This window comes from Tinamus guttatus, unplaced genomic scaffold (assembly GCF_059628265.1).
Source record: "Tinamus guttatus ecotype Peru unplaced genomic scaffold, ASM5962826v1 Tinamus_guttatus_pri_ptg001164l, whole genome shotgun sequence".
NCBI classification, from domain to species: Eukaryota; Metazoa; Chordata; class Aves; order Tinamiformes; family Tinamidae; genus Tinamus; species Tinamus guttatus.
Window position 1 is genome coordinate 1 of NW_028289698.1, and position 27,510 is coordinate 27,510.

The 27,510-nt window shown below is 71.0% G+C and overlaps 2 protein-coding genes across 2 annotated transcripts; one reads left to right on the forward strand and one right to left on the reverse strand.

Annotated features, from left to right (window-relative positions):
• Nucleotides 1-1,215: 1,215 nt before the first annotated feature.
• On the forward strand, nt 1,216-8,033 carry SMPD1 (sphingomyelin phosphodiesterase 1; the record flags this gene model as incomplete). The annotated part of the gene is made up of 6 exons (XM_088538769.1): nt 1,216-1,347; nt 2,280-3,046; nt 3,994-4,165; nt 5,056-5,132; nt 5,703-5,848; nt 7,624-8,033. Coding segments are annotated over 6 exons (1,704 nt in total), but the record flags the coding sequence as incomplete, so codon positions are not given.
• A 520-nt stretch (nt 8,034-8,553) lies between these two features.
• Nucleotides 8,554-26,919, reverse strand: HPX (hemopexin). Its single transcript, XM_088538770.1, has 16 exons — nt 26,855-26,919; nt 26,189-26,259; nt 25,796-25,891; nt 25,043-25,182; nt 24,124-24,277; nt 23,120-23,275; nt 22,951-22,992; nt 21,743-21,850; nt 19,012-19,142; nt 18,060-18,204; nt 16,188-16,350; nt 11,447-11,534; nt 11,229-11,335; nt 10,304-10,418; nt 10,062-10,146; nt 8,554-8,624 (listed from the first exon to the last, which is right to left on the reverse strand). Exons 1-16 carry the CDS (start codon nt 26,917-26,919, stop codon nt 8,554-8,556), a joined length of 1,737 nt encoding a protein of 578 aa, XP_088394896.1.
• Nucleotides 26,920-27,510: the final 591 nt, after the last annotated feature.

A 27,510-nucleotide genomic window follows, 5' to 3' on the forward strand; every position in this document is an offset into this window, starting at 1 on the left:
CGCACTGCATCCCTCACTGCATCCTGCACTGCACCCCGCATTGCATCCCGCACTGCACCCGCATTGCATCCCGCACTGCATCCTGCACTGCATCCCGCACTGCACTATGTCCCACTGCACCCGCACTGCATCCTGCACTGCATCCCCACTGCATCCCACACTGCACCCGCACTGCATCCCACACTGCGCCCACACTGTGCCCCATACTGCACCCACACTGCACCCCGCACTGCACCCCGCACTGCATCCCGCACTGCATCCCCACTGCACTATGTCCCACTGCACCCGCACTGCATCCTTCAGTGCATCCCACACTGCACCCGCATTGCATCCCACACTGCATCCCACACTGCATTATGTCCCGCTGCACTCGCACTGCGCCCCACGGCCTCCCGACTGCATCCTGCACTGCACCCCACACTGCACCATGCTCCATGGCCTCTCCACTGCACCCACACTGTGCCCCACACTGCACCCCCACTGCAACCCCACTGCACTATGTCCCACTGCACCCCCACTGCGCCCACACTGCGCCCACACTGCACTCCACAGCACCCTGCACCGTGTCCCACAACCCACCCCACTGCATCCTGCACTGCGCCCCACACTGCGCCCCACAGCACCCTGCACTGCGCCCCACACTGCGCTGCGCCCCACAGCCCCCCCCGCGCTGCGCCCCGCCCCCGGCCCCGCCCCCGGCCCCGCCCCCCGGCGGCAGCGGCGCCCCCTGCGGGCGGAGCGCGGCCCTGCCGGGGGGAGGCGGGGCCATTCCGCCTGCGGTGACGTCACGGCAGCGCCCCGCCCCCGCACTACACCCCCCACAATGCCCCGCGCCGCAGCCTGTTTACGCTCCCGCCGCCGGCCACGCCCCCTCCGGCCACGCCCCCTCCACAGCCCCGCCCCGCGTGGGCCAAGCCCCGCCCCTTCCCGGCCGGTCCTGCCGGTCCCGCCATGGCGGCGCGCGCTGCCCGTCCCGGTTCCGATCCCGGTTCCGGTCTCGGTGCCGCTCCCGGTTCCGGTGCCGGTGCCGCTCCCGATCTCGGTTCCGGTGCCGGTCCCGGTCCCGGTGCCGGTCCCGGTGCCGGTTCCGGTCTCGGTGCCGCTCCCGGTTCCGATCCCGGTGCCGCTCCCGGTTCCGGTGCCGGTCCCGGTCCCGGTGCCGCCCGGGCCGCGCTGCTGCTGCTGCTGCTGCCGCTGGCGCTGGCGCTGCCGCTGCTGCCGCCGCCGGTTCCGGTCGCGCTGGCGCTGCCGCCGCCCGCGGGGCCCCTCGCGCCCGCCTGGGGCTGGCGGAACCTCTCGTGCCCCGTTTGCCGCGTCCTGTTCGGGGCGCTGGGGCTGGCGCTGCAGGTACCGCCCGAACCGGCACCGGGAACCGGGAACCGGGAACCGGGAACGGGAACGGGAACGGGAACCGGGAACGGAACCGGGAACGGGACCGCGAGCGGGGCGGGCGGGCGGGGCCGGCGCGGGGCTGTCACGGGGCTGTCACGGGACGGGAGCGGGGTCGGGGCGGGGACGGGGACAGGGACGGGGACGGGGACAGGGACAGGGATGGGGACGGGGACAGGGACGGGGACGGGGACGGGGACGGGGACGGGACAGGGACGGGGACGGGGACACGCGCGGGGCGGGCCGGGAGCGCAGGGGGCCCTGGGGACAGGACCGGGATCGGGGCGGGATCCCGGAGCGGGGACGGGGCTGGAAGGGGCTGGGACTGAGACGGGAATCGGGAGCGGGACAGGGAAGGGGATCGGGATGGATTCCAGAACGGGACAGGCTGGGATGGGGCTGGGCTGCAGGTGGGATTCCGGAGCGGAGCTGGGGAAGGGATCGGGATCGGGGCCGGATTGGGTGGGATCGGGGCCGGGCCGCGGATGGAGTCGGGATGGGATTCCAGAACGGGCTGGGCTGGGCTGGGATCGGGGCTGGGATGGGGCTGGGATTGAGATGGGATTCGGGAGTGGGGACAGGGAAGGGGTCGGGATGGGGGCCGGGCTGGGGTGGGACCGGGGCCGGGCCGGGGCGGTTCCAGAACGGGCCGGGGCGGAGCCGGGATTGGGCCGGGGCCGGGACCGGGGCCGGGCCGGGGCGGTTCCAGAACGGGCCGGGGCGGAGCCGGGATTGGGCCGGGGCCGGGACCGGGGCTGGGATTGGACCGGGATTGGGGCTGGGGTTGGGCCGGGGCTGGGACCGGGGCTGGACTCGGGGCTGGGACTGGACCGGGACCGGGTCCAGGTCCCTCCCCGTGCGGATCGGTACCGGCCTCGCCGCCCCCGCAGCTGGAGCCCAACGTGGAGCGCGTGGGGCAGGCGGCGTCGCGCGTGTGCCGGGCGCTGCGGCTGGCGCGGGACAACGTGTGCGCGGACGCCGTGCGGCTCTTCCAGCGCGACGTGGTGGCCGCGTGCGCGCGCTCCGTGCTGCGCCCGGCCGAGGCCTGCGGGCTGCTGCTGGGCCCGCGCTGCGGCCGCTGGGACATCTACGGCGCGTGGAACGTGTCGCTGCCCGCGGCGCCCAAGCCCCCGGTGCAGCCGCCCGCGCCGCCGCCGCCCGGCGCGCCCGTCGCCCGCGTGCTCTTCCTCACCGACCTGCACTGGGACCGGCGCTACGCGGCGGGCAGCGAGCCGGCCTGCCCCGACCCGCTGTGCTGCCGCGGCGCCGCGCGCGCCGGGCCCGGCGGCGCCGGCTACTGGGGCGAGTACGGGCGCTGCGACCTGCCGCTGCGCACGCTGCAGGCGCTGCTGGCGCACGCGGCCGCCGCCGCGCCGCCCTTCGACGCCGTCTACTGGACCGGGGACATCCCGGCGCACGACGTGTGGCAGCAGCGGCGCCAGGACCAGCTGCACGCGCTGCGCACGGTCACGGCGCTGCTGCGGCGCCACCTGCGCGCGCTGCCCGTGTTCCCGGCCGTGGGCAACCACGAGGCCGCCCCGGTCAACGCGTTCCCGCCGCCCTTCGTCACCGGGAACCAGTCGGCCGCCTGGCTCTACGACGCCATGGCCGACGCGTGGCGGGGGTGGCTGCCGCCCGACGCGCTGCGCACGCTGCGGTGGGGCTGCATGCGTGGGGTGGGGGGCGGGGGTGTGGGGAGATGGGGGGATGGGGGGATGCACCATGGGGAGATGTGGGGCACGAGGGGGGATGGACAATGGGGAGATGTGGGGCGGGAGGATGCACAATGGGGAGATGTGGGGCGGGAGAGGGATGCACAATGGGGAGATATGGGGCGGGAGAGGGATGCACAGTGGGGAGATGTGGGGCGGGAGGATGCACAATGGGGAGATGTGGGGCACAGGGGGGATGCACAATGGGGAGATATGGGGCGGGAGAGGGATGCACAGTGGGGAGATGTGGGGCTGGGGGGATGGACAATGGGGAGATGTGGGGCTGGGGGGATGGACAATGGGGAGATGTGGGGATGGGAGGATGGACAATGGGGAGATGTGGGGCAGGAGGATGCACAATGGGGAGATGTGGGGCACGAGGGGGATGCACAATGGGGACATGTAGGGCTGGGGGGATGCACAGTGGGGAGATGTGGGGCTGGGGGGATGCACAATGGGGAGATGGGGGGCAGGAGGGGGAGGCACCATGGGGAGATATGGGGATGGGAGGGTGCACAATGGGGAGATGTGGGGTACAAGGGGGGATGCATAATAGGGAGATGGGGGGCAGGGGGGAGACGCCATGGGGAGACGGGGGATGGGAGGATGCACAATGGGGACATGTGGGGCTGGGGGGATGCGCCAGGGGGACGTACAGGGCAGGGGGACACAGGGCTCCTCCATGAGGCCGTATGTGGGGCAGGGGGCTCAGGGGCGCCTGCCAAGATGCCGTGGGGCACTCAGGGCTGATGGGGGCAGTGGGGCTGTGGGGCGCCGTGGGGCTGGCGGGTGCGCAATGGGGCGACGCGGTTTGGGGTCGGTGTGGGGCAGTGGGGCCGCGGGGCGCCCGTCCCCCCCGTCCCGCCCCATAGCGCCCCTTGGGCCCCCCCAGGTTCGGCGGGTTCTACACGGTGCCGGTCCGGCCCGGCCTGCGCCTGGTCTCGCTCAACATGAACTTCTGCTCCGAGGCCAATTTCTGGCTGCTCATCAACTCCACCGACCCCGCGGGGCAGCTGCAGTGGCTCGTGGGGGTCCTGGAGGCGGCCGAGCAGCGCGGGGACAAGGTGGGGACGGGGACATGGGGGGGACGGGGACGGGGACAGGGACGGGGATGGGGATGGGGACAAGGTGGGACGGGGACATGGGGGGGACGGGGACAGGGACGGGGATGGGGACGGGATGGGGACAAGGTGGGACGGGGACATGGGGGGGACGGGGACAGGGATGGGGACGGGGATGAGGGGGGAACGGGGATGAGGGGGGGACGGGAAGGGGACGGGGATGGGGACGGGGACGGGGACAGGATGGGGATGGGGCAGCGCAGGGACAAGGTGGGGACAGGGATGAGGGGAGGACGAGGACAGGACGGAGACGGGCGCACGGGGACGAGGACGGGGACAAGGTGGGGACGGAATGGGGACAGGACGGGACGGGGACGGGGACGGGATGGGGACGAGGCAGCGTGGGGACAAGGTGGGGACAGGGACAAGGCGGGGACAGGATGGGGACGGGGATGGGGACGGGCGCATGGGGACGAGAACGGGGCCACACGGGGACAGGCGCACAGGGACAGGGATGGGGACAGGGATGCAGGGATGGGGACGGGGACCGGGCAGCGCAGGGACAAGGTGGGGACAGGGATGGGCGCACGGGGACGAGGACGGGGACAAGGTGGGGACAGGGACGGGGATGGGATGAGGACGGGCGCCTAGGGACAGGGACGGGGACGGGGACAGGCTGGGGATGCAGGGATGGGGATGGGGACCAGGCAGCTCAGGGACAAGGTGGGATGGGATGGGGACGTGGGGACGGGGACAGGACAGGGATGGGGATGGGACGGGGACGGGACGGGGATGGGGCAGCGCGGGGACAAGGTGGGGACGGGGACGGGATGGGGACGTGGGGACAGGGACAGGGACACGGGCCCGGCGCCGCTCACGGTGCCGCCGCGCAGGTTCACATCATCGGGCACATCCCGCCCGCGCACTGTCTGCACAGCTGGAGCTGGAACTACTACCGCATCGTGGACCGGTGAGCGCGGGGCTGCGCGGGGCTGTGTGGGGCTGCGGGGCTGCGTGGGGCCGTGCGGGGCCATGCGGGGCTGCGTGGGGGCCATGCGGGATCGTGCGGGGCCATGCGGGGCCATGCGGGGCCATGCGGGGCCATGCGGGGCTGCGCGGGGCCATGCGGGGTGTGCGGGGCCATGCGGGGCTGCATGGGGGCCATGCGGGGCTGCGGGGGGCCATGCGGGGTGTGCGGGGCCATGCGGGGCTGCATGGGGGCCATGCGGGGCTGCGCGGGGCCGTGCGGGGCCGTGCGGGGCTGCGCGGGGCCATGCGGGGTGTGCGGGGCCATGCAGGGCCATGCGGGGCTGCAGGGGCCATGCAGCACTGCAGGGGCTGCACGGGGCCATGCGGGGCCATGCGGGATCGTGCGGGATTGTGCGGGGCCATACGGGGCCATGTGGGGCCATGCGGGGCCGTGCGGGGCCATGCGGGGCCGTGCGGGGCTGCGTGGGGCCATGCGGGGCTGCATGGGGGCCATACGGGGCCATACGGGGCCATGCGGCGCCGCAGCGGCCGCGCTCACCCGCGCGCGCAGCTTCGAGGGCACCATCGCGGCGCAGTTCTTCGGGCACACGCACCTGGACGAGTTCGAGATGTTCTACGACGAGGAGACGCTGTCGCGGCCCGTCTCGGTGGCCTTCGTGGCGCCCAGCGTCACCACCTACATCAACCTGAACCCCGGTGGGTGCCGCGCGGCGACGGCCCGGTGACACCGCGGTGACGCTGTGCGCCCCGGGGACACCGTGTGCCCCGGTGACACTGCGCGTCCTGGTGACACTGCGCACCCTGGGGACACCATGTGCCCCAGTGACACCATGCGCCCCGGTGACACCGCGGTGACGCTGTGCGCCCCGGGGACACCGTGCGCCCTGGTGACACTGCGCACCCTGGGGACACCCCGGTGATGCCGTGCGCCCCGGGGACACTGTGCATCCCGGTGACACCGCGTGCCCTGGTGACATTGCACACCCCAGTGATGCCATGCGCCCTGGTGACACTGTGCGCCCCGGGGACACCGTGTGCCCCGGTGACACCATGTGCCCCAGTGACACCATGCGCCCCGGTGACACCGCGGTGATGCTGTGCGCCCCGGTGACACCATGCACCCTAGTGACACTGTGCACGCTGGGGACACCACGGTGATGCCGTGCGCCCCAGGGACACTGTGCATCCCGGTGACGTTGCGTGTCCCGGTGACACTGCACATCCCGGTGACGCCATGCGCCCCAGTGACACCGCGTACCCCGGTGACACCGCGGTGATGCTGTGCGCCCTGGTGACACCATGCGCCCTGGTGGCCCCGATGATGCCACGTGCCCCGGTGACACTGTGTGCCGCGGTGACGCCATGCGGTGACGCGCCCCGGTGACACCGCATGCTGGGTGATGCCAGCGGCCCTGGTGACGCCCCGGTGACACTGTGCGCCCCGGTGACGCCATGTGCCCCGGTGACACTGTGTGCCGCGGTGACGCCATGAGCCCCGGTGACCCCACGTGCTCTGGTGACACCAGCGGCCCGGGGACACCGTGCACCCTGGTGACGCCCCGGTGACACTGGTGGCCCCGGTGATGCTGTGTGCCCTGGTGACGCTGCGTGTTCCGGTGACCCCATGCACCCTGGTGACCCCATACGCCCCAGTGACACTGCACACCCCGGTGATGCCACACGCTCCGGTGACACCGCACCCCGATGACACCAGTGGCCCCGGTGACGTTGTGCACCCCGGTGACATTGCGCGCCCCGGTGACACTGCGCACCGTGGTGACGCCCTGGTGACACCGTGCGCCCCGGTGATGCCATGAGCCCTGGTGACCCCACACGCTCTGATGACACCACGCACCGGGTGACCCCGTGCGCCCCAGTGACGTTGTGCACCCTGGTGACATAGTGCGCCCCGGTGACACTGGCGGCCTGGGGACACTGTGCGCCCTGGTGACACCGTGTGCCCCAGTGACACCATGCGCCCCGGTGACACCGCGGTGACGCTGTGCGCCCCGGTGACACCGTGCGCCCCGGTGACACTGGCGGCCTGGGGACACTGTGCGCCCTGGTGACACCGCACACCGGGTGACGCCGGCGGCCCCGGTGATGCTGTGCGCCCCGGTGACCCCATGCGCCCCGGTGACACCGTGTGCCCCGGTGACCCCGTGCACCCCGGTGACACCGTGCGCCCCGGTGACACCAGCGGCCCAGGGACACTGTGCGCCCCGGTGACACTGCGCGCTGTGGTGATGCCATGCGGTGATGTGCCCTGGTGCCACCACGCACCCCAGTGACACCGTGCGCCCCGGTGACGTTGGCGGTCCCGGTGACACCGTGCGCCCCGGTGACACCGGCGGCCCAGGGACACTGTGCGCCCTGGTGCCACCACGCACCCCAGTGACATCGTGCGCCCCGGTGACGTTGGCGGTCCTGGTGACACCGTGCGCCCCGGTGACGCCGCGCCGCCCCCGCAGGCTACCGCGTGTACGAGGTGGCCGGCTCGTACCCGGGCAGCTCGCACGCCGTCCTGGACCACGAGACCTTCATCCTGAACCTGACGGAGGCCAACGCGCCGGGCGCCGCGCCGCGCTGGCGCCGCCTGTACCGCGCGCGCGACGCGTACGGGCTGCCCGGCGCCTTCCCCGCCGACTGGGACCGGCTGCTGCGGCGCTTCCAGGACGACGAGCGCCTGTTCCAGCGCTTCTGGTTCCTGCTGCACAAGGGGCACCCGCCGCGGGAGCCGTGCGGCGGCGCCTGCAAGGCTGCATTGCTGTGCGCGCTGCGCTCCGGCCGCTCCGGGGACCCGGCGCTGTGCCGCCCGCTGCGCCCCGCGCTGCCCTTCGAGCGCGTGCAGGAGCTGTGGCGGCAGCGCCGCTTCTGCTGACGCGGCGCAATAAAGCGGTGATGGCCGCGCTGCACCGTGCTGCACCTGCAACGGGTTCGCTGGGGACCGAGCGCCGCGGAGCCGCTCGCTGCGGCGGCCGTGGGTCAGGGCGCATGCAGGGGGCGGCGCGCATGCGCCGTGCAGCCCTGCAGTCACCATGCAATGCAGCACAACCCTTCACCGTGTGCATGCATGCAGCCCTGCAGTCACCGTGCAATGCAGCACAACCCCTCACCATGCATGTGGCCCGACCCCTCACCGTGTGCATGCAGCCCTGCAGTCACTGTGCAATGCAGCACAACCCCTCACCATGCATGCAGCCCGGCAGTCACCGTGCATGCAGCCCCCCCACTCACCGTGCATGCAGCCCTGCAGCCACCATGCAATGCAGCCCAACTCCTCACCATGCATGCAGCCCCCCCACTCACCGTGCATGCAGCCCTGCAGTCCCCATGCAATGCAGCACAACCACTCACCATGTGCATGCAGCCCTGCAGTCACCGTGCATGCAGCCCTGCAGTCACTGTGCAATGCCGCGCAACCACTCACCGTGCATGCGGCCCCCACTGAGCATGTGGCACTCCTGCATCACTGTGCACGCAGACCCACAGTCACCATGCATGCAGCCCAAGCGCTCGCCGTGCATGCACCGCACTCAGCATGCATGCAACCCCTGCAGTCACTGTGCATGCAGCCCAACCACTCGCCATGCATGCAGTCCCGCCATCCCCACGCATGCAGCCCCACTCACCATGCATGCAGCCCCATTGCCTGCACATGCAGCCCCGCAGTCCCCAGGCACACAGCCTGCACCCACTGCACATGCAGCCCTGCAGTCACCACACATGCAGCCTCACTCACCGTGCATGCAGGGCACTCACTGCACCTGCAGCCCCATGGTCCCCATGTGTGCAGCTGCACTCACGGTGCATGCAAGCCCATTCACTGCACATGCAGCCCCGCGGTGCCCGTGCATGTAGCCACACTCACCATGCATGCAGTGCTCACCGTGCATGCAGTCCCATGCAGTTCCATGCAGTCCCATGCATGCAGTCCCATGCAGTCCCATGCAGCTCCCCTGCAGGAGCGGCGGCACCCGCAGCAGCAGCGGTGCAGCCCGGCCGCGCTCTATGGGGCAGCATCACGCGCCTGGCGCTGGCGCCGCCTGCAGCGGCCACGTGGGGCTCCGTGGGGCACCGGGTGCTGCGGGGACGTGCGGGGCTCCGTGGGGCTGCGGGGCTCCGTGGGGCAGTGCGGGGGTCCCGTGGGGCTCCGTGGGGCAGTGCGGGGATGCTGCGGGTTGGCCTTGGGGCATTGGGCAGTGTGGGGTCCCATGGGGCTCCGTGGGGCTGCAGGGCTCCGTGGGGCACTGCGGGGACGCTGTGGGTTGGCCGTGGGTCTCCGTGGGGCTGTGGGGGTCTCTGTGGGTCTCCGTGGGTCTCCGTAGGGTCTTCCGGGCGCGGGTGCAGAGACCCACGGAGCCCCACGGAGCCCCACAGCATCCCTACACCACCCCACAGAGCCCCACGGAGCCCCAGAGCAGCCCCGCAGCCCCACAGAGCCCTATAGCCCCACAGAGCTCCACAGCCCCATGGAGCCCCAAGGGGTCCTGCACTGCCCCATGCCCCAAGGCCAACCCGCAGCATCCCCGCACTGCCCCACGGAGCCCCACGGCATCCCCGCACTGCCCCACAGCCCCACGGAGCCCCACGGAGCCCCACGGAGCCCCGCACGTCCCCGCAGCACCCGGTGCCCCATGGCCAAACCCACATGTCCCCACACCACCCTGTGCCCCACAGTCAACCCCACGTCCCTGCACCACCCGCTGCCCCACAGCCCCACACCTCCCACCCCCTCAGCCGCCCCCCACGTCCACACGCCCCCCAGCTGCCCCACGGCCGCCCCACACATATCCCTGCCCCCCAGCTGCCCCATGGCCAACCCCATGTCCCAGCACCGCCCGATGCCCCACGGCCGCCCCACACGTCCCCCCGCCCCACGGCCGCCCCACACGTCCCCACGGCGCACCCTGGAAGGGGGTCTCCACCATGCGCGCGGGGTCCCCGCTGGGGCTGTCGGCGGCCCCACGGGCACCGCGTTGCTCCGCTGCGACCTGTGGGGCGGGCAGGGCCGTGGGGCGAGCGGGGCCGTGGGGCGCTGTGGGGCGCTGTGGGGCTGTGGGGCGGGCAGGGCCGTGGGGCGAGCGGGGCCGTGGGGCGCTGTGGGGCGCTGTGGGGCGCTGTGGGGCGCTGTGGGGCTGCGGTGCCCACCTGCGCACAGGCCTCGTGCAGGTTTGCGGCCACGTCGCCAGCGGTGCCGTCGCAGCGGATCATGCGGCGCCGCAGCAGCCGCGTGAGCGGGTCCCGCGCCGCGAACGCCGGGTCCCTGCGGGGGCAGCGCTCAGCGCCCGCCCGTGGGGCTGCCCCACGGCGCCCTGCGCCCCCCAACGGGCACGGGGACCCTGCCTGCCCCACGGCGCCCTGCGCCCCATGGGGAGGGGACCCTGCCTGCCCCACGGCCCCCACGGCCCCCGCCCGCCCCACACACACGCACCGGCTCCTGCCCTCCTGCAGCCCCAGCACCCGCGCATGCAGCGCTGCCACCGTGGGGCCGGGCCGTTCCCATGCGGGCAGGGGCTGCAGCCCCACGCAGCCCTGCGCCAACATGCAGCCCTGCAGCCCCATGCAGCCCCACGCAGCCCCACGCAGCCCCACGCAGCCCTGCAGCCCCACACAGCCCCATGCAGCCCCATGCAGCCCCACGCAGCCCTGCAGCCCCACACAGCCCCACGCGGCCCCACACAGCCCCATGCAGCCCCATGCAGCCCCACGCAGCCCCACACAGCCCCACGGCCACCCCGCGTGCCCCCCTGCCGCTGTCGCGCCCCACACGCGGATGGCGGGTCCAGGAGCTCCAGCAGGCAGCTCTGCAGGCGGGGGACGTGGGGACACGGGGGACACGGGGGACACGGGGGACATGGGGGGGGCCATTGAGGGCCATGAGGGATGCAGAGCTATGGGGCCGTGTGGGGCGGCATGAGGGACACAGGGACTGTGGGGCACACAGCTGCTATGGGGCCCATGGGGGCTATGGGGCACGCAGGAGCAATGGGGCCCATGGGGGCTATGGGGCACACAGCTGCTATGGGGCCCATGGGGGCTATGGGGCACGCAGCGGCTCTGGGCCCTCGCTCACCGCGGCAGCGCCGTGGGGCGGCAGCGAGAGCCGCCGCATGCAGCTGTTGACGGCTGCAGGGACTGCGGCGCCTGCAGCAACTGCGGTGCCTGCAGCGACTGCAATGACTGCAATGACTTCAGCAACTGCAATGACTGCAGCGGCTGCAATTACTGCAGTGGTTGCAGCGGCCCCGCACGCAGGGCTCCCTGCGGCCGCGGCCCTCCCTGCGCACCCACCGGCTGCACTTGCAGCTCCTCGTGCAGCTCTGCAGGCAGCTCCTCATGCAGCTGCGGCTCCGGCTGCGGCTCCGGCAGCAGTGCAGTCCTGGGGGGGCGCAGCGGGTCGGCCAGGCCCACGTGCATGCGGTGCTGCTGCTGCGGCCGCTCTCACCTCCTGCGTGTCCCTGCGCGTGTCCCCGTGCGTCCCCATGTGTCCCTGCGTGTCCCCACGTGTCCCTGCATGTCCCCATGTGTCCCCGTGCGTCCCCATGTGTCCCTGCATGTCCCCACGTGTCCCTGCGTGTCCCCACATGGCCCTGCGTGTCCCCACATGTCCCCAGCTCATCCCCACACACCCCCACATGTCCCTGCCTGTCCCTGCATGTTCCCAGCGCATCCCCATGCATCCCTGCACATCCCCACGCATCCCCATGTGTCCCCCACATGTCCCTATGCGTCCCCAGCACACCCCTGTGCTGCCCCCCGTGTGTCCCCACGTGTCCCCATGCGTCCCCACACGTCCCCACGTCCCCATATGTCCCTGTGTCTCCCCACATCTCCGCAGGGCGCCGCAAGGGGGCGCAGGGGGCACAGGCAGGGCCGGGCTCGTGGGGGCTGCAGCGGGACGGGAGGGGACACGGGGACATGGGGACACGGGGACACGGGGACATGGGGACACGGGGACACGGGGACACGGGGACACAGGGACACAGGGACATGGGGACACGGGGACACGGGGACACGGTGTCACCTGCGGGACAGCACAGAACCGAAACACCAAAAGTTCCACAGGAACCTAAGGAAAAATTCCTAACAACGGAGACAGAGCCCTGGAACAGGCTGCCCAGAGAGGTTGTGGAGTCTCCTTCTCTGGAGATCTTCAAACCCGCTTGGACGCAGTCCTGTGCCACGTGCTCTAGGTGACCCTGCGTGTGCAGGGCTTGGACTGGGACGGAACGGACCAGACCCGCACCAACCCCGCCGGACCAGACTCAACCAGCACTGACTAGGCCTGACCCGCAGGGAGGGCCCAACTGGACCGGACCACAATGGACCAAGACCAGCCAGCACCAGCCAGGCCTGGCCCGGACCAACCGGCCATGGGCAGCACCAGCCCAGCTGGACCCGACCAGCAGCAGCAGCACCGGGGCCGCCGGATAGGGGGGACGTGGGACGTGTGGGGCAGTGCAGGGTGCGTGGGGCAGGAGTGTGGGGTGCGTGGGGCTGTGTGGGGCAGTGTGGGGTGTGTGGGGCACACAGGACTGCGCAGGGTGTGTGGGGCGCGTGGGGCGCGTGGGGCTGTGTGGGGCGCATGGGACGCGTGGGGCAGCCCCAGCCCCACGTTCCCGGCACCGCCAGCAGCGCCCGGACGGGACAGGGGGACATGGAGCCCAGATGGGGCCGGTGCCATCATGGAGTGGAACCGACGGACCGGACCGGGCCGGAGCGGCACCAGCGCCGGGGCTGGAGCTGCAGCAGCACCGACCGCAGCGGGGGGTGCAGGATGTGGGACGCTGCAGTGGGGCAGGATATGGGGCTGTGGGGCACTGCAGTGGGGCGGGATGTGGGGCTGTGGGGCGCTGCAGTGGGGCAGGATATGGGGCGCTGCAGTGGGGCAGGACATGAGATGCTGCAGTGGGGGGCAGGATGTGGGGCTGTGGGGCGCTGCAGTGGGGCGGGATGTGGGGCTGTGGGGCGCTGCAGTGGGGCAGGATATGGGGCGCTGCGGCACCGCGCAGGCCATCGAAGCAGCGGGGCCCAACACAGGACAGCGCCAGCCCCAACAGGGTGGAAGAGGCCGGGACAGCGGGACGGACCGGCCGGAGCGCTGCAGCGTGACACGGAGTGCTGCCGTGTGCTGCAGCACAAACAGTGCGGCACGTGCAGCATGGCACGGCACGGCACGGAGTGCTGCAGTGTGACATGGAGCACTGCAGTGTGCCACAGCACCAAACCGCAGCATGTGCAATGCTACATGGCACAGTATGGCACGGCACGGAGCGCTGCCGTGCGCACGGCACAGGACAGCACGGCGCAACGCGCGCAGCAGCGCAGCCCTGCATGGCACAGAGCAGCGCGGCAGGGCACGGTGCAGTGCGCTGTGTCACGGCACCGTGTCCTGCAGCGCAGCGCACTGCAGCATGCACAGTGCAGGCCTGTGTGGCATGCACGGCACTGTATGGCACGGCCCAGTGCAGTGCATGCGGGACGGCATGGTGCAGCACATGCAGCGCGGCACTTCATGGCATGGCGCAGCCCGGTGCAGCGCGCACAGCACTGTATGGCAGAGCACAGAGCAGTGTGCACGGTGCAGCACTGCACGGCACAGTGCACAGCACTGTATGGCACAGCGTGGAGCAATGCAGCGCGCATGGCACAACCCAGAGCGGTGCATACAGCATGGCACAGCATGGCACGGCCCGGTGCAGTGTGCACAACACGGCACTGTATGGCGCGGCCTGACCCGATGCAGCGCGTGCAGCGCAGTGCTCTACAGCCCGGCGCGCCGTGTCCCGGCGCAGCGCCCCGTTGGGGTCCCTCGCAGCCCCGCGCTGCGTGTCCCCCTGTCGCGTCCCCCTGCGCACACTGCCCAGTGCGCAACCGCATGGCACAACCGTCCCCACGGCCCAGGCTGCAACAGCGAGTGCTGGTGCAGTGCAGTGTGTACGGTGCAGTGCAGTGCACGGTGTGCGGAACAGCATGGCGCGGTGCAGTGTGCATGGTGCAGTGAGTACAGCACAGCACCGTGCAGTGCAGGGTGTGCAGAGCAGATCAACGCCGTGCCATGTGCATGGTGCAGTGCAGTGCAGCACAGTGCAGTGCTGTGTGCATGGTGCCGTGCAGCACGGTGCAGCACGGTGCAGCACAGTGGGTGCAGAGCAGCTCAATGCAGCGCAGTGTGCATGATGCAGTGTGTACAGTGCAGTGTGATGCAGTGCAGGGTGTGCAGAACAGCGCAGTGCAGTGTATGCGGAACAGCATGGTGCAGTGTGTGCATGGTGCAATACAGCACGGTGCAGTGTGTACAGTGCAGCACGGTGCAGCGCAGTGCGTGCAGAGCAGCTCAATGCAGTGCTGTGTGCATGGTGCAGTGCAGCACAGTGTCACATGCATGATGCAGCACGGCACTACGTGGAGCGGCACCCGCGGTATCGTGTGACGCAGCGCGGTGCAGCGCGGCACTGGGCAGCAATGCAGTGTCCCGGGCACGTGCGGACGGGGGACCCTGGGACCAGCTGCAGCAGTTGGGGGGCAGGTTGCAGGGGGGCTCTGTCCAGCCACGATGCCGCTGCAGCCGGCACCATGCAGTGCAATGCAGCTCCAAACGGCACCAGCGCTGCAGCGCAGCAGGGCACGAGGCAGGGGGTGTTGGGCGCTGCAGCGCTGCAGCAGCATGCATGGTGCATGATGGCATTGGGAGCTGCAGCGCAGCAGGGCACACAGTGCAGGGTGGCGCTGGGCGCTGCAGCGCTGCAGCAGCATGCATGATGCAGAACGGCAGCGCTGCAGCCAGCGGGTGCCGCACGCCAGGTCCTGCACAGCTGCCCCGACGGGCGCTGCAGCCCCGGGGTCCTTGGGGTGGCAGCGCTGGGGACAGGGCAGGAGCAGCCGTGCAGCGCGGTGCAGCGCGGGGGCAGCGAGCGTGGCCCCGGCACCTGCAGTGCAGGCAGTGCAGGGCATGTGCACTGCAGGGGCAGGGCAGGTGTGGGGCAGTGCCCATGCCATGCGCATGCAGTGCGGGTGCAATGCAGGTGCAGTGCCCATGCCATGCAGGTGCAGTGTGAGGCAGTGCCCATGCAGCACACGTGCAGTGCAGGGCAGAGCCTATGCCATGCGGGTGCAGTGCAAGTGCAGTGCGGTGCAGTGCCCATGCAGTGCAGGTGCAGTGCCCATGCAGTGCAGGTGCAGTGCCCATGCCATGCGGGTGCAGTGCGGGTGCAGTGTGGCTGCAGTGTGGTGCAGTGCCCATGCTGCACGGGTGCAGTGCCCATGCAGTGCGGTGCAGTGCCCATGCCATGCAGGTGCAGTGTGCTGCAGTGCGGTGCAGTGCCCATACCGCACGGGTGCAGTGCAGGTGCAGTGCGGTGCAGTGCCCATACCGCACGGGTGCAGTGCAGGTGCAGTGCCCATGCAGTGCGGCTGCAGCGCCACGCCACATCCCGGGCCCCGCCGTCCCCGTCCCCCCGGTGGCCGCAGTGCAGGGACAGAGCGCGCCGGCTCCTGCTGCCTTTATTGCGCGCGCGGCTGCGGTTGCAGTCGCATTAGTGCCCGCGGACAGACTCGGCGCGGGGTCCCCCCATGGCGTCACGGGGTCCTGGTGTCACCATGTCACCCTGTCCCCCCTAAGTGTCCCCCCGCAGCGTCCCCGTGTCCCCCCGCGGTGTAACAGGGTCCCAGGTCCTTCTCCGAAAACATGGGCTTCCAGAACCCCCGTCTGCCCCCGCAGCGTCTCGGTACCTCCCTGCGGCGTCGCCGGGTCCCCCCTGCAGCCTCCCCGTGTCCCCTCCCAGTGTCCCCAGGTCCCTCTGCAGCGTCACCGCGTCCCCCCATGGTGTCACCGGGTCCCCCCATGGTGTTCCCAGGTCCCTCTGCAGTGTCCCCAGGTCCCTCTGCATTGTCACCGGGTCCCCCCTCGCCGTCCCCGTGTCCCCGCTCGCCGTCCCCGCGTCCCCCCTCGCCGTCCCCGCGTCCCCGGCCGCAGCGCAGCAGGTCGGCGCGCAGGCTGCGCGGCGCGGGGGCGGCGGTGCCGGCGCTCAGCGCGGCCGCGCTGCCGTAGCGGTAGTAGCGGTCCCCGCGCAGCACCGCGAGGCCGCGCGCGTCGCACAGGGCCGCGTCCGCGCGCTGCAGCGGCGGCGGCAGCGGCACCGCCGGCCCCACGCGCCGCGGCGTCGCCGACAGCTCCACCAGCCGCAGGCTGCGCCCTGCACGGGAGCGACCGCGTGGCGCCGTGGCACCGTCCCCCGTGTCCCCGACATGTCCCCGTGTCCCCAACATGTCCCCAACATGTCCCCGTGTCCCCCGCGTGCCCCCACACTGTGTCCCCTTGTCCCCGACATGTCCCCCCGTGTCCCTGACATGTCCCCGTGTCCCCAACATGTCCCCAACATGTCCCCGTGTCCCCAGCGTGCCCCCACACTGTGTCCCCATGTCCCCCACATGTCCCCCCGTGTCCCTGACACGTCCCCGTGTCCCCAACACATCCCCAACATGTCCCCGTGTCCCCGTGTCCCCCGCGTGCCCCCACACTGTGTCCCCATGTCCCCAACATGTCCCCCGTGTCCCCAACATGTCCCCGTGTCCCCCGCATGCCCCCACACTGTGTCCCCATGTCCCCGACATGTCCCCCCATGTCCCTGACATGTCCCCGTGTCCCCAACATGTCCCCAACATGTCCCCGTGTCCCCGTGTCCCCCGCGTGCCCCCACACTGTGTCCCCATGTCCCCGTGTCCCCCGTGTCCCTGACATGTCCCCGTGTCCCCAACACATCCCCAACATGTCCCCATGTCCCCATGTCCCCCGCATGCCCCCACACTGTGTCCCCATGTCCCCGACATGTCCCCCCGTGTCCCTGACATGTCCCCGTGTCCCCGTGTCCCCTGAGTGCCCCCACACTGTGTCCCCATGTCCCCGTGTCCCCCGTGTCCCTGACATGTCCCCGTGTCCCCCGCGTGCCCCCACACTGTGTCCCCGTGTCCCCGACATGTCCCCCCATGTCCCCCCGTGTCCCCATATTGCCCGCATGCCCCCACACCGTGTCCCCGTGTCCCCCTGTGTCCCCAACATGTCCCCACATCCCCGTGTCCCCCCATGTCCCTCTGTGTCCCCCCCGTCCCCAACATGTCCCCGTGTCCCCATATCCCCCGCGTGCCCCCACACCGTGTCCCCCCGTGTCCCCCGCATATCCCCATGTCCCCCACATGTCCCCAACATGTCCCCGTATCCCCTGTGTGCCCCCGCGCCGTGTCCCCGTGTCTCCCCATGTCCCCAACATGTCCCTGTGCCCTCCTGTGTCCCCAACATGTCCCCACATCCCCGTGTCCCCCCACGTCCCTCCGTGCCCCCCCATCGCCAACATGTCCCCATGTCCCCGTATCCCCCGCGTGCCCCCACACCGTGTCCCCCCGTGTCCCCAACATGTCCCTGTGTCCCTGCATGCCCCCAGACAGTGTCCTCATGTCTCCCCCCATGTCCCCATGTTCCCGTGTCCCCTCGTGTCCCTCTGTATCCCCCCCATGTCCCCCTGTGTCCCCCCATGTCTCCCATGTCCCCCACCTTTTCCCCCCATGTCCCCAATGTCCCCCCATGTCCCCCATGTCTCCCATGTCCCCCCACGTCCCCCATGTCCCCCATGTCTCCCATGTCCCCGCATGTCCCCCATGCCCCCGTGTCCCCATGTGCCCCCTGTGTCCCCCCATGTCCCCCATGTGCCCCCTGTGTCCCCCCATGTCTCCCATGTCCCCCCCTTTTCCCCCCATGTCCCCAATGTCCCCCCATGTCTCCCATGTCCCCCCATGTCCCCCATGTCCCCGTGTTCCCATGTGCCCCCTGTGTCCCCCCATATCCCCCATGTCCCCCCATGTCCCCCCACGTCCCCCATGTCCCCCGTGTCCCCCCCATGTCCCCGCGCACCCTGGATCACGTAGAGCTTGTCCGAGCCGGGGCAGGTGAAGGCAGCGTCGGCGCCGCTCAGACCCAGTTCGTCCCGCAGCGCCCGGGGGTAGCCCTGGACCCGGCGGAACCCGCGGCCCAGGACGTAGATGGAGACCTGGGAGCCCTGCGGGACCGGGGACGGGGACAGGGCGTCACCGGGGACAGGGACAGGGTGACACCGGGGACGGGGACACCAGGGACACCGGGGACAGGGACAGGGTGTCACCGGCGCTGCCAGCGACACCAGTGACACCAGCGACACCGGGGACACCGGTGACACCAGGGACACCGGCGACACCAGCGACACCAGCAACACCGGTGCCGCCAGTGACACCGGTGCCGCCAGTGACACCAGCAACACCGGTGTCACCGGTGACACCGGCAACACCAACACTGCCAGCAACACCGGTGACACCGGCAACACCGGGGACACCAGCGCCACCAGCAACACCAGCGTCACCAGCGCCTTGGGGCACCCGGCAGGGACAGCCCCGGGCACCCTGGTCCCCAATGGGGACAGTCCCAGCCTGCCCCCGTCCTCAATGGGGACAGCCCTGGGTGCCCTGGTCTGAATGGGGACAGTGCCCTGGTCCCCAGTGGGGACAGCCCCAACCTGCCCCGTGTCTCAGCGGGGACGTCCCAGAGCTGCCCCTGTCCCCACACACAAGGACAATGTCCCCACGTGCCCTGGTCCCCAGAGGTGACGTCCTCACGTGTCCTGGCCCCTGGGGTGATGCCCCCCTTGTCCTATGGGTGACCTGCTCAGGCCCCCCTGGTGCTGGGACCCGATGTCCCCAGGCCACCACCGTCATCCCACAGTGACGTCCCCGAGCCACCCCGTCCCATGGGTGACGTCCCCAGGCTGCCCCGTCCCATGGGTGACACCCGGGGCCGCCCCGTCCCGCGGTGACACCCCGTCCCGCGGTGTCACCTGGATCAGGTACATCTTGTTGTCCCAGGAGAAGGCGGCGTCCACGGGGCCCTCCAGCCCCGGCCACGCGTGTGACAGCGGCCAGGGGTGCCACCCGTCCCGGTGCGAGTCCACGCGCCAGTACAGACCCCCTGCGGCACGCGGTCAGAACCGGACCGGGACCGGGACCGGGACCCGGGCCCACACCTGGACACGGAGCCGGAGCCAGACCCGGACCCAGAGACGGACCCAGACCTGGACCTGGACTGGGACCTGGACCCGCACCCAGACCTGGACCTGGACCCACACCTGGACCCGAACCAGCACCGGGACCCGCACCTGGACCCAGACCTGGACCCAGACCTGGACCTGGACCCAGACTCGGACCCGGACCCACTCCCAGACCCGCACTGGGACCCGCACCTGGACCCACGGCACCACCCGAGCCAGGACCACGGCACCGCACGGACCCACGTGACCGAACCCAGACCCGGAACCAGACCCACAGCACCGAACCTGGACCTGGACCCAGCCCCACCCCCGGCCCCACATCCCCATCCCCACCCCATTCCCATCCCCATCCCCATCCCCATCCCATCCCCATTCCCATTCCCATCCCATCCCCATCCCATTCCCATCCCATCCCATCCCATCCCCATCCCCATCCCCATCCCCATCCCATCCCCATTCCCATTCCCATTCCCATTCCCATCCCATCCCCATCCCATTCCCATCCCATCCCATCCCATCCCCATCCCCATCCCCATCCCCATCCCCATCCCCATCCCCATTCCCCATCCCCATCCCCATCCCATCCCATCCCATCCCATCCCATCCCCATCCCCATCCCCATCCCATCCCCATTCCCATTCCCATTCCCATCCCCATTCCCATTCCCATCCCCATTCCCATCCCCATCCCATCCCCATCCCCATCCCCATCCCATCCCCATCCCATTCCCATCCCCATCCCCATCCCATCCCCATCCCCATCCCATCCCCATCCCATCCCCATCCCCATCCCATCCCCATTCCCATCCCCGTCCCCATCCCCATCCCCATCCCATCCCCATCCCATTCCCATCCCCATCCCCATCCCATCCCCATCCCCATCCCATCCCCATCCCATCCCCATCCCATCCCCATCCCATCCCCATCCCCATCCCCATCCCCATCCCCATCCCATCCCATCCCCATCCCATCCCATCCCCATCCCCATCCCATCCCCATCCCCATCCCATCCCCCCATCCCATCCCATCCCATCCCATCCCATCCCATCCCCATCCCCATCCCCATCCCCATCCCCATCCCATCCCATCCCATCCCATCCCCATCCCCATCCCATCCACCCCATCCCATCCCATCCCCATCCCATCCCCATCCCATCCCATCCCATCCCCATCCCCATCCCATCCCATCCCATCCCATCCCCATCCCATCCCCATCCCCATCCCCATCCCATCCATCCCATCCCATCCCCATCCCCATCCCCATCCCCATTCCCATCCCCATCCCCATCCCCATCCCATCCCATCCCATCCCCATCCCCATCCCATCCCATCCCATCCCATCCCCATCCCCATCCCCATCCCATCCCCATCCCATCCCCATCCCATTCCCATCCCCATCCCATCCCATCCCATCCCCATTCCCATCCCCATTCCCATTCCCATCCCCATCCCCATCCCATCCCCATCCCATCCCCATCCCCATCCCATCCCCATCCCATCCCCATCCCCATCCCCATCCCCATCCCATCCCCATCCCATCCCCATCCCCATCCCCATCCCATCCCCATCCCATCCCCATCCCCATCCCCATCCCCATTCCCCATCCCATCCCCATCCCATCCCCATTCCCCATCCCATCCCCATCCCATCCCCATTCCCCATCCCATCCCATCCCCATTCCCATCCCATCCCCATCCCATCCCATCCCCATCCCCATTCCCATCCCATCCCCATCCCATCCCCATCCCCATCCCCATCCCATCCCATCCCATCCCCATCCCCATCCCATCCCATCCCCATCCCATCCCATCCCCATCCCCATCCCATCCCCATCCCATCCCCATCCCATTCCCATCCCCATCCCATCCCATCCCATCCCCATTCCCATCCCCATTCCCATTCCCATCCCCATCCCCATCATCCCATCCCCATCCCATCCCCATCCCCATCCCCATCCCCATCCCATCCCCATCCATCCCATCCCCATCCCCATCCCCATCCCATCCCATCCCATCCCCATCCCCATCCCATTCCCCATCCCATCCCCATCCCATCCCCATCCCATTCCCATCCCCATCCCATCCATCCCATCCCCATTCCATCCCCATTCCCATTCCCATCCCCATCCCCATCCCATCCCCATCCCATCCCCATCCCCATCCCCATCCCCATCCCATCCCCATCCCATCCCCATCCCCATCCCCATCCCATCCCATCCCATCCCCATCCCCATCCCCATCCCATCCCATCCCATCCCCATTCCCCATCCCATCCCCATCCCATCCCCATTCCCATCCCATCCCCATCCCATCCCCATTCCCCATCCCATCCCCATCCCCATTCCCATCCCATCCCCATCCCCATCCCATCCATCCCCATCCCATCCCCATCCCATCCCCATCCCATCCCCATCCCCATCCCATCCCCATCCCCATCCCCATTCCCCATCCCATCCCATCCCATCCCCATCCCATCCCATCCCAACCCCATCCCCATCCCATTCCCATTCCCATCCCGCTCACCGCGGAACGCGTAGACGCGGCCGTCGTCGTCCGACGCGAAGGCGTCGAAGGGCATCGGGCTGCAGCGGTCTCTGGCGGCGTCGGAGCCGTTACCGCCGTGACCGTGACCTGCGGAGGGCGGCGGGATGGCAGCGGGACGGGGGGGGACGGGAAGGGACATGGGGAGGACATGGGGGGACATGGAGGGACACGGGGGGGGGCACGGGGGGACATGGGGGGACGGGGGGGACAAGGAGGGGACATGGGGGGGACACGTGGGGACATGGGGACGGCCTGGAGGGGACATGGGGGGGACACGGGGGGGGACATGGGGGGGACACGTGGGGATGGCCTGGAGGGGACATGGGGGGGACACGGGTGGGGATAGACCCAAATGGGGACACGGAGGGGGAATCGATCCAGATGGGGACACAGGGGGACCAGCCCAGAGGGGACACGGGGGGATAGACCCACATGGGGACACATGGGGACCAGCCCAGAGGGGACACGGGGCCACACGGGGGAACATGGGGGGACTGGGCCAGGTGGGGACACGGGGGGATAGACCCAGATGGGGACACAGGGGGACCGGCCCAAAGGGGACGGTGCAGGGAGGACACGAGGGGACCAGCCCGGAGGGGACACGAGGGGACAGACCCAAAGGGGACACATGGGGACAGGCCCGTCTGGAGCCCCAGGGCCCTGGGGACACGTGGGGGCTGCGGGGCCGGGTCCCCTGGGCCGCCGTGGGGCCGGAGCGGGGGGACCCCAACGTGGAGCGGGGGGACCCCAACGTGGAGTGGGGGGACCCCAACGTGTGGGTCCGGGGGGGCTCCATGGGGACAGGGCCTTGGGGGGCTCCATGGGGACCCCGGGATGGGGGTCCTGGACGGAGACCCCGGGGAGCAGCAACGGGGACGGGGACCTGGGACGCAGGGCTGGGACACGTGGGTGGTGGGGACATGGGGGTGCTGGGACATGGGGGTGTTGGGGACATGGGGCTGTTGGGGACAGTCCCTGGGCAGGGTCCCCAGGTACAGGTCTGGGGGACACGGGTGCAGGACACACAGGGGGTGTTGGGGACATGGGGGTGTTGGGGACATGCGGGACATGGGGCCAGGTGAGATGCAGGGACAGGGCACACGGGATGTGGGGACACGTGGGACATGGGGACACGTGGGACATGGGGACATGGGGACACGCGGGGCAGGTGGCCGCGGCGCTGCCACCTCTGCCGGGGCAGGGCAGGAAGTAGTCGCGCAGGTCGCGGGCGGCCCCGTCGCGGCCGTGGTCCCTGTTGTCCCCGTTGTCCCCGCTGTCCCCGTTGTCCCCGCTGTCCCTGTTGTCCCCGTTGTCCCCATTGTTCCTGTTGTCCCCTTTGTCCCCGTTGTCCCCGTTGTCCCCCGCCGGGGACGCGGAGCCGCCGGAACCAGTGGCCGCGCAGGCAGTAGAGGCGGCCGAGCCAGCGCAGGGCGGCGTCACAGGGACCCGGGGACACCCCGGCCAGTGGCTTGGCCACCCGCAGGGCCAGGTCGAAGGACAGCACCGTGTCACCTGTGGGACGGGACATGGGGACATGGTGACACCGTGTCCCCTGTGGGACAGCACCGTGTCACCTGCAACGGGACATGGGGACACGGTGACATGGTGCCACTGTGTCCCCTGTGGGACAGCACCGTGTCACCTGTGGGACGGGACATGGGGACACGGTGACACCGTGTCCCCTGTGGGACAGCACCGTGTCACCTGTGGGACGGGACATGGGGACACGGGGACATGGTGCCACTGTGTCCCCTGTGGGACAGCACCGTGTCACCTGTGGGAGGGGACACAGGGACACGGTGACACCACGGGGACAGTGCTGCGATGGCAGCGAGTCCCCTGTGGGACAGCGCCACATCTGAAGGGTGACACCGCGTCCCCTGCAGGACGGTGCTGCAGTGACACCGTGTGCCCTGCGGGACAGCGGGACGGTGTCACCCGCGGGATGGTGCCGCGATGGCACCGTGTCCCCTGTGGCACCGCGGGGTGGCACCGCACGGTCCGTGGGGGTGGCACCGCGGCACACGGGGACACCGTGGGCAGCACCACGGGGTGACACCGCGGGGGTGGCACCACGTGTCGTGTGGGGGTGGCACCATGGGGTGGCACCGCGGGGATGTCACCATGTGTCATGTGGGAGTGGCAGCGTGTGGGATGTCACCGCACGGTCCGTGGAGGTGGCACCGCGTGTCCCCGTCACCCCCTGCAGCCCCCGCTGCCCCCTGCCCCACACCGCCCCCCGGCCCCACATCCCCCCCGCCCCACACCGCCCCACACCACCCCACACTGCCCCCCTGCCCCACACCATCCCCAGCCCCACACCGCCCCACACCGCCCCACACCGCCCCCGCCCCACGCACCCTTGATGAACAGGGCGCTCTCCCCCCCGCACTCCTCTCGGTGACACTCCACGGCCGCGTCCAGCCCCCCGGGGACCCCCGGGAACTCGTCCCCGACGGGGCGGGGGAAGCCGGCGCGGAGCCGCCCCCCGGCGAAGGCCCAGACGCGCTGGCCCTGCGCGACCCACGGGCGTCAGCGCGCGGGGTGGGGAGGTGTGGGGCGGGGTGGGGCAGGGTGGGGCCAGCCCCATGGAGACAGCCCCACGGGAACCAGCCCCACAGGAACCAGCCCCATGGGAACCAGCCCCACTGAGACCAGCCCCACAGGAACCAGCCCCACCAGGTCACCCGTCCAGGCCAGCCCCCTCCTGGGCCCAGACCCACAGGGAGACCCCGTGGGACAGGGCCCCCCCCAGCCAGACCCACGGGACCCGCCAGGACCAGGGAGATCCCTGGGGCAGAACCTCCCGCAGGTGCTTCTGCCCCACATCCCGCCCCACATCCCGCCCCACATCCCACCCCACATCCTGCCCCACATCCCACCCCACATCCCCGCCCCACATCCCACCCCACATCCCCACCCCACATCCCACCCCACATCCCTGCCCCACATCCCTGCCCCACATCCCACCCCACATCCCGCCCCACATCCTACCCCACATCCCACCCCACATCCCCACATCCCACCCCACATCCCGCCCCACGTCCCCGCCCCACATCCCACCCCACATCCCGCCCCACGTCCCCACCCCACATCCCCACATCCCGCCCCACGTCCCCGCCCCACATCCCACCCCACATCCCCGCCCCACGTCCCCGCCCCACATCCCACCCCACATCCCCGCCCCCCCACATCCCCATCCCCACATCCCACCCCACATCTCACTCCACATCCCCGCCCCACATCCCCATCCCCACATCCCCCCCACATCCCCCGTGCCTGGAACAGGTAGAGGCCCTGGTGCTCCTGGGGGCGCTGGATCCTCAGAGCCGCCTCCACGGGACCCTCCAGCTCCGGCCACAGCGCGGCCTGAGCCCGGCGCCGCACGGCCCCGCGGGACACCTCGAACACGTGGGCGCCTGCGACGTGTGGGGCGGCCTGACCCACGGCCTGACCCACGGCCTGACCCACAGCCACGGCCTGACCCACGGCCCGACCCACAGCCACAGCCTGACCCACGGCCTGACCCACAGCCTGACCCACGGCCATGGCCTGACCCACAGCCCGACCCACAGCCTGACCCACGGCCACGGCCTGACCCACGGCCCGACCCACGGCCTGACCCACAGCCACGGCCTGACCCACAGCCACGGCCTGACCCACGGCCCGACCCACGGCCTGACCCACAGCACCGCACAGCGCTCACAGCCACGGCCTGACCCACGGCCTGACCCACGGCCTGACCCACAGCCACGGCCTGACCCGCGGCCTGACCCACGGCCACGGCCTGACCCACAGCCTGACCCACAGCGCCCACAGCCACGGCCTGACCCACAGCCACGGCCTGACCCACGGCCTGACCCACAGCGCCCCATGGCACCCACAGCCACGGCCTGACCCACGGCCTGACCCATGACCTGACCCACGGCCCGACCCACAGCCACGGCCTGACCCACGGCCTGACCCACAGCGCCCCATGGCACCCGCAGCCTCGTCCTGCCCCATAGCCCCGTCCCCCCGCGCTGCCCCCACCTCGGAAGAGCAGCAGGGTCCCGTTCTCGCTGAGCGTCGCCGCGTCGAAGCCGACGTCGTCGGTGCCGTTCCAGTCCCCGCACAGCTCAGACAGCCCTGACGGACGGGTCAGCGCGGGACGGGCTGCCCCACGGCGCCCCACAGCGCCCCCACTGCCCCACGGAGCCCCACAGCACCCCCACTGCCCCATGGAGCCCCCACTGCCCCACGGCGCCCCATAGCGCCCCCACTGCCCCATGGCACCCCACGGCGCCTGCACTGCCCCACAGAGTCCCACAGCGCCCCCACTGCCCCACGGCGCCCCCACTGCCCCACGGCGCCCCACCCCAGCCCGCAGTGCCCCACGGGACACCCCACGCCCCCCCAGCGCCCTGCCCCACACCGCGCTCTCACCGGTGTCGTTGAGGGGCGGCTCCGTCCCCAGGGGGGGTCCCGCTCCCAGCGAGGCCGATTTCTGGTGGGCCCTGGGGGCCGCAGCGGCGTCGGCACCGGCCCCCGCAGCCCCACGGCGCCCCATGGCCCCCTGTGCCCCACAGCGCCCCACAGCGCCCCACAGCGACCCACAACCCCCCACGGCCCCCGGCACCCCATGGCCCCCACTGCTCCCAGTGCCCAGTGCCCCATGGCACCCAAAGCTCCACAGCCCCCAGAGCCCCACAGCTCCCACGGCCCCATGGCCTCCAGAGACCCATGGCCCCCTGTGCCCCATGGTTCCCCACGGCCCCTAGCGCCCCACAGCCCCTAGTGCCCCACGGTCCCCACTTCCCCCAGTGCCCCACAGCGCCCCACGGCCCCCTGCAGCCCCATGGCGCCCCACGGCACCCAGAGCCCCACAGCCCCTGTGCCCCATGGCCCCCATCGCCCCCATGGTGCCCTGCAGCCCCCAGCGCCCCACAGCGCCCCACGGCCCCCTGCAGCCCCACGGCCCCCGGTGCCCCATGGCCCGCAGTGCCCAGTGCCCCACGGTCCCCCACTGCCCCCAGCGCCCCACAGCGCCCCATGGCCCCCTGCGCCCCACAGCCCCTCGCCCCCAGCCCCCCGTGCCCACCCCACGCTCACAGGGGCCGGGCGCAGCCGAGCGCCAGGGCCCAGGCCAGGGCGAGGGCGGCCGTGGGGCAGCGCATGGTGGGGGCGGCTGCTGCGGGCGCTGCTGCCGTCCCCTATATGGGGCAGCGGCCGTTGCACAACCCGGCGTGCGGCTCAACCCGCCCCACAACCTTCGCCCGCGCGCGGGGGGCACGTGGGGACGGCACCGTGTGGGGCAGCCCGGCCCCACGGCGGGACCCGCCGCAGCCCCAGCCCCCCGTGGGGCAGGAGGGGGCGGGAGGGGGCTCTGCCCCACACGTGTGGGGCGCGGAGGGGGGGGGCGGCCCAGCCCCTTCCCGGCACAGCCCCCCCGGCAGCCCCACTGCTGGGAAGGGCCTTGGCCCAGCCCCACGGAGCCTGTTTGCTCTGGCACCTGCCCCACGGGGAGGGACGGGACGGACGGGAACAGGGAGCCGGAGCGGGAAAACGGGGACGGGAATGGGAACGGGGATGGGGACAGGGATGGGAATGGGAACAGGGATGGGAATGGGGATGGGAAGGGGGAGCGGGAATGGGAATGGGGATGGGAACGGGAAGGGGGAGCGGGAATGGGAATGGGGACAGGGAGGGGAAGGGGGAGCGGGAATGGGAATGGGGATGGGAATGGGAAGGGGGAGCGGGAAGGGGCC

What these genes read in the sequence shown, in the direction of transcription:
- HPX (XM_088538770.1), bottom strand. Translation starts at nt 26,919, where the DNA reads ATGCGCTGCCCCACGGCCGCCCTCGCCCTGGCCTGGGCCCTGGCGCTC. An exon ending in GCCGCCCCTCAACGACACCG is followed by an intron (nt 25,892 to 26,188) that starts GTGAGAGCGCGG and finishes CCCGTCCGTCAG; the next exon opens with GGCTGTCTGAGCTGTGCGGG. An exon ending in CCGCGTCTACGCGTTCCGCG is followed by an intron (nt 19,143 to 21,742) that starts GTGAGCGGGATG and finishes CGCGTGCCGCAG; the next exon opens with GGGGTCTGTACTGGCGCGTG.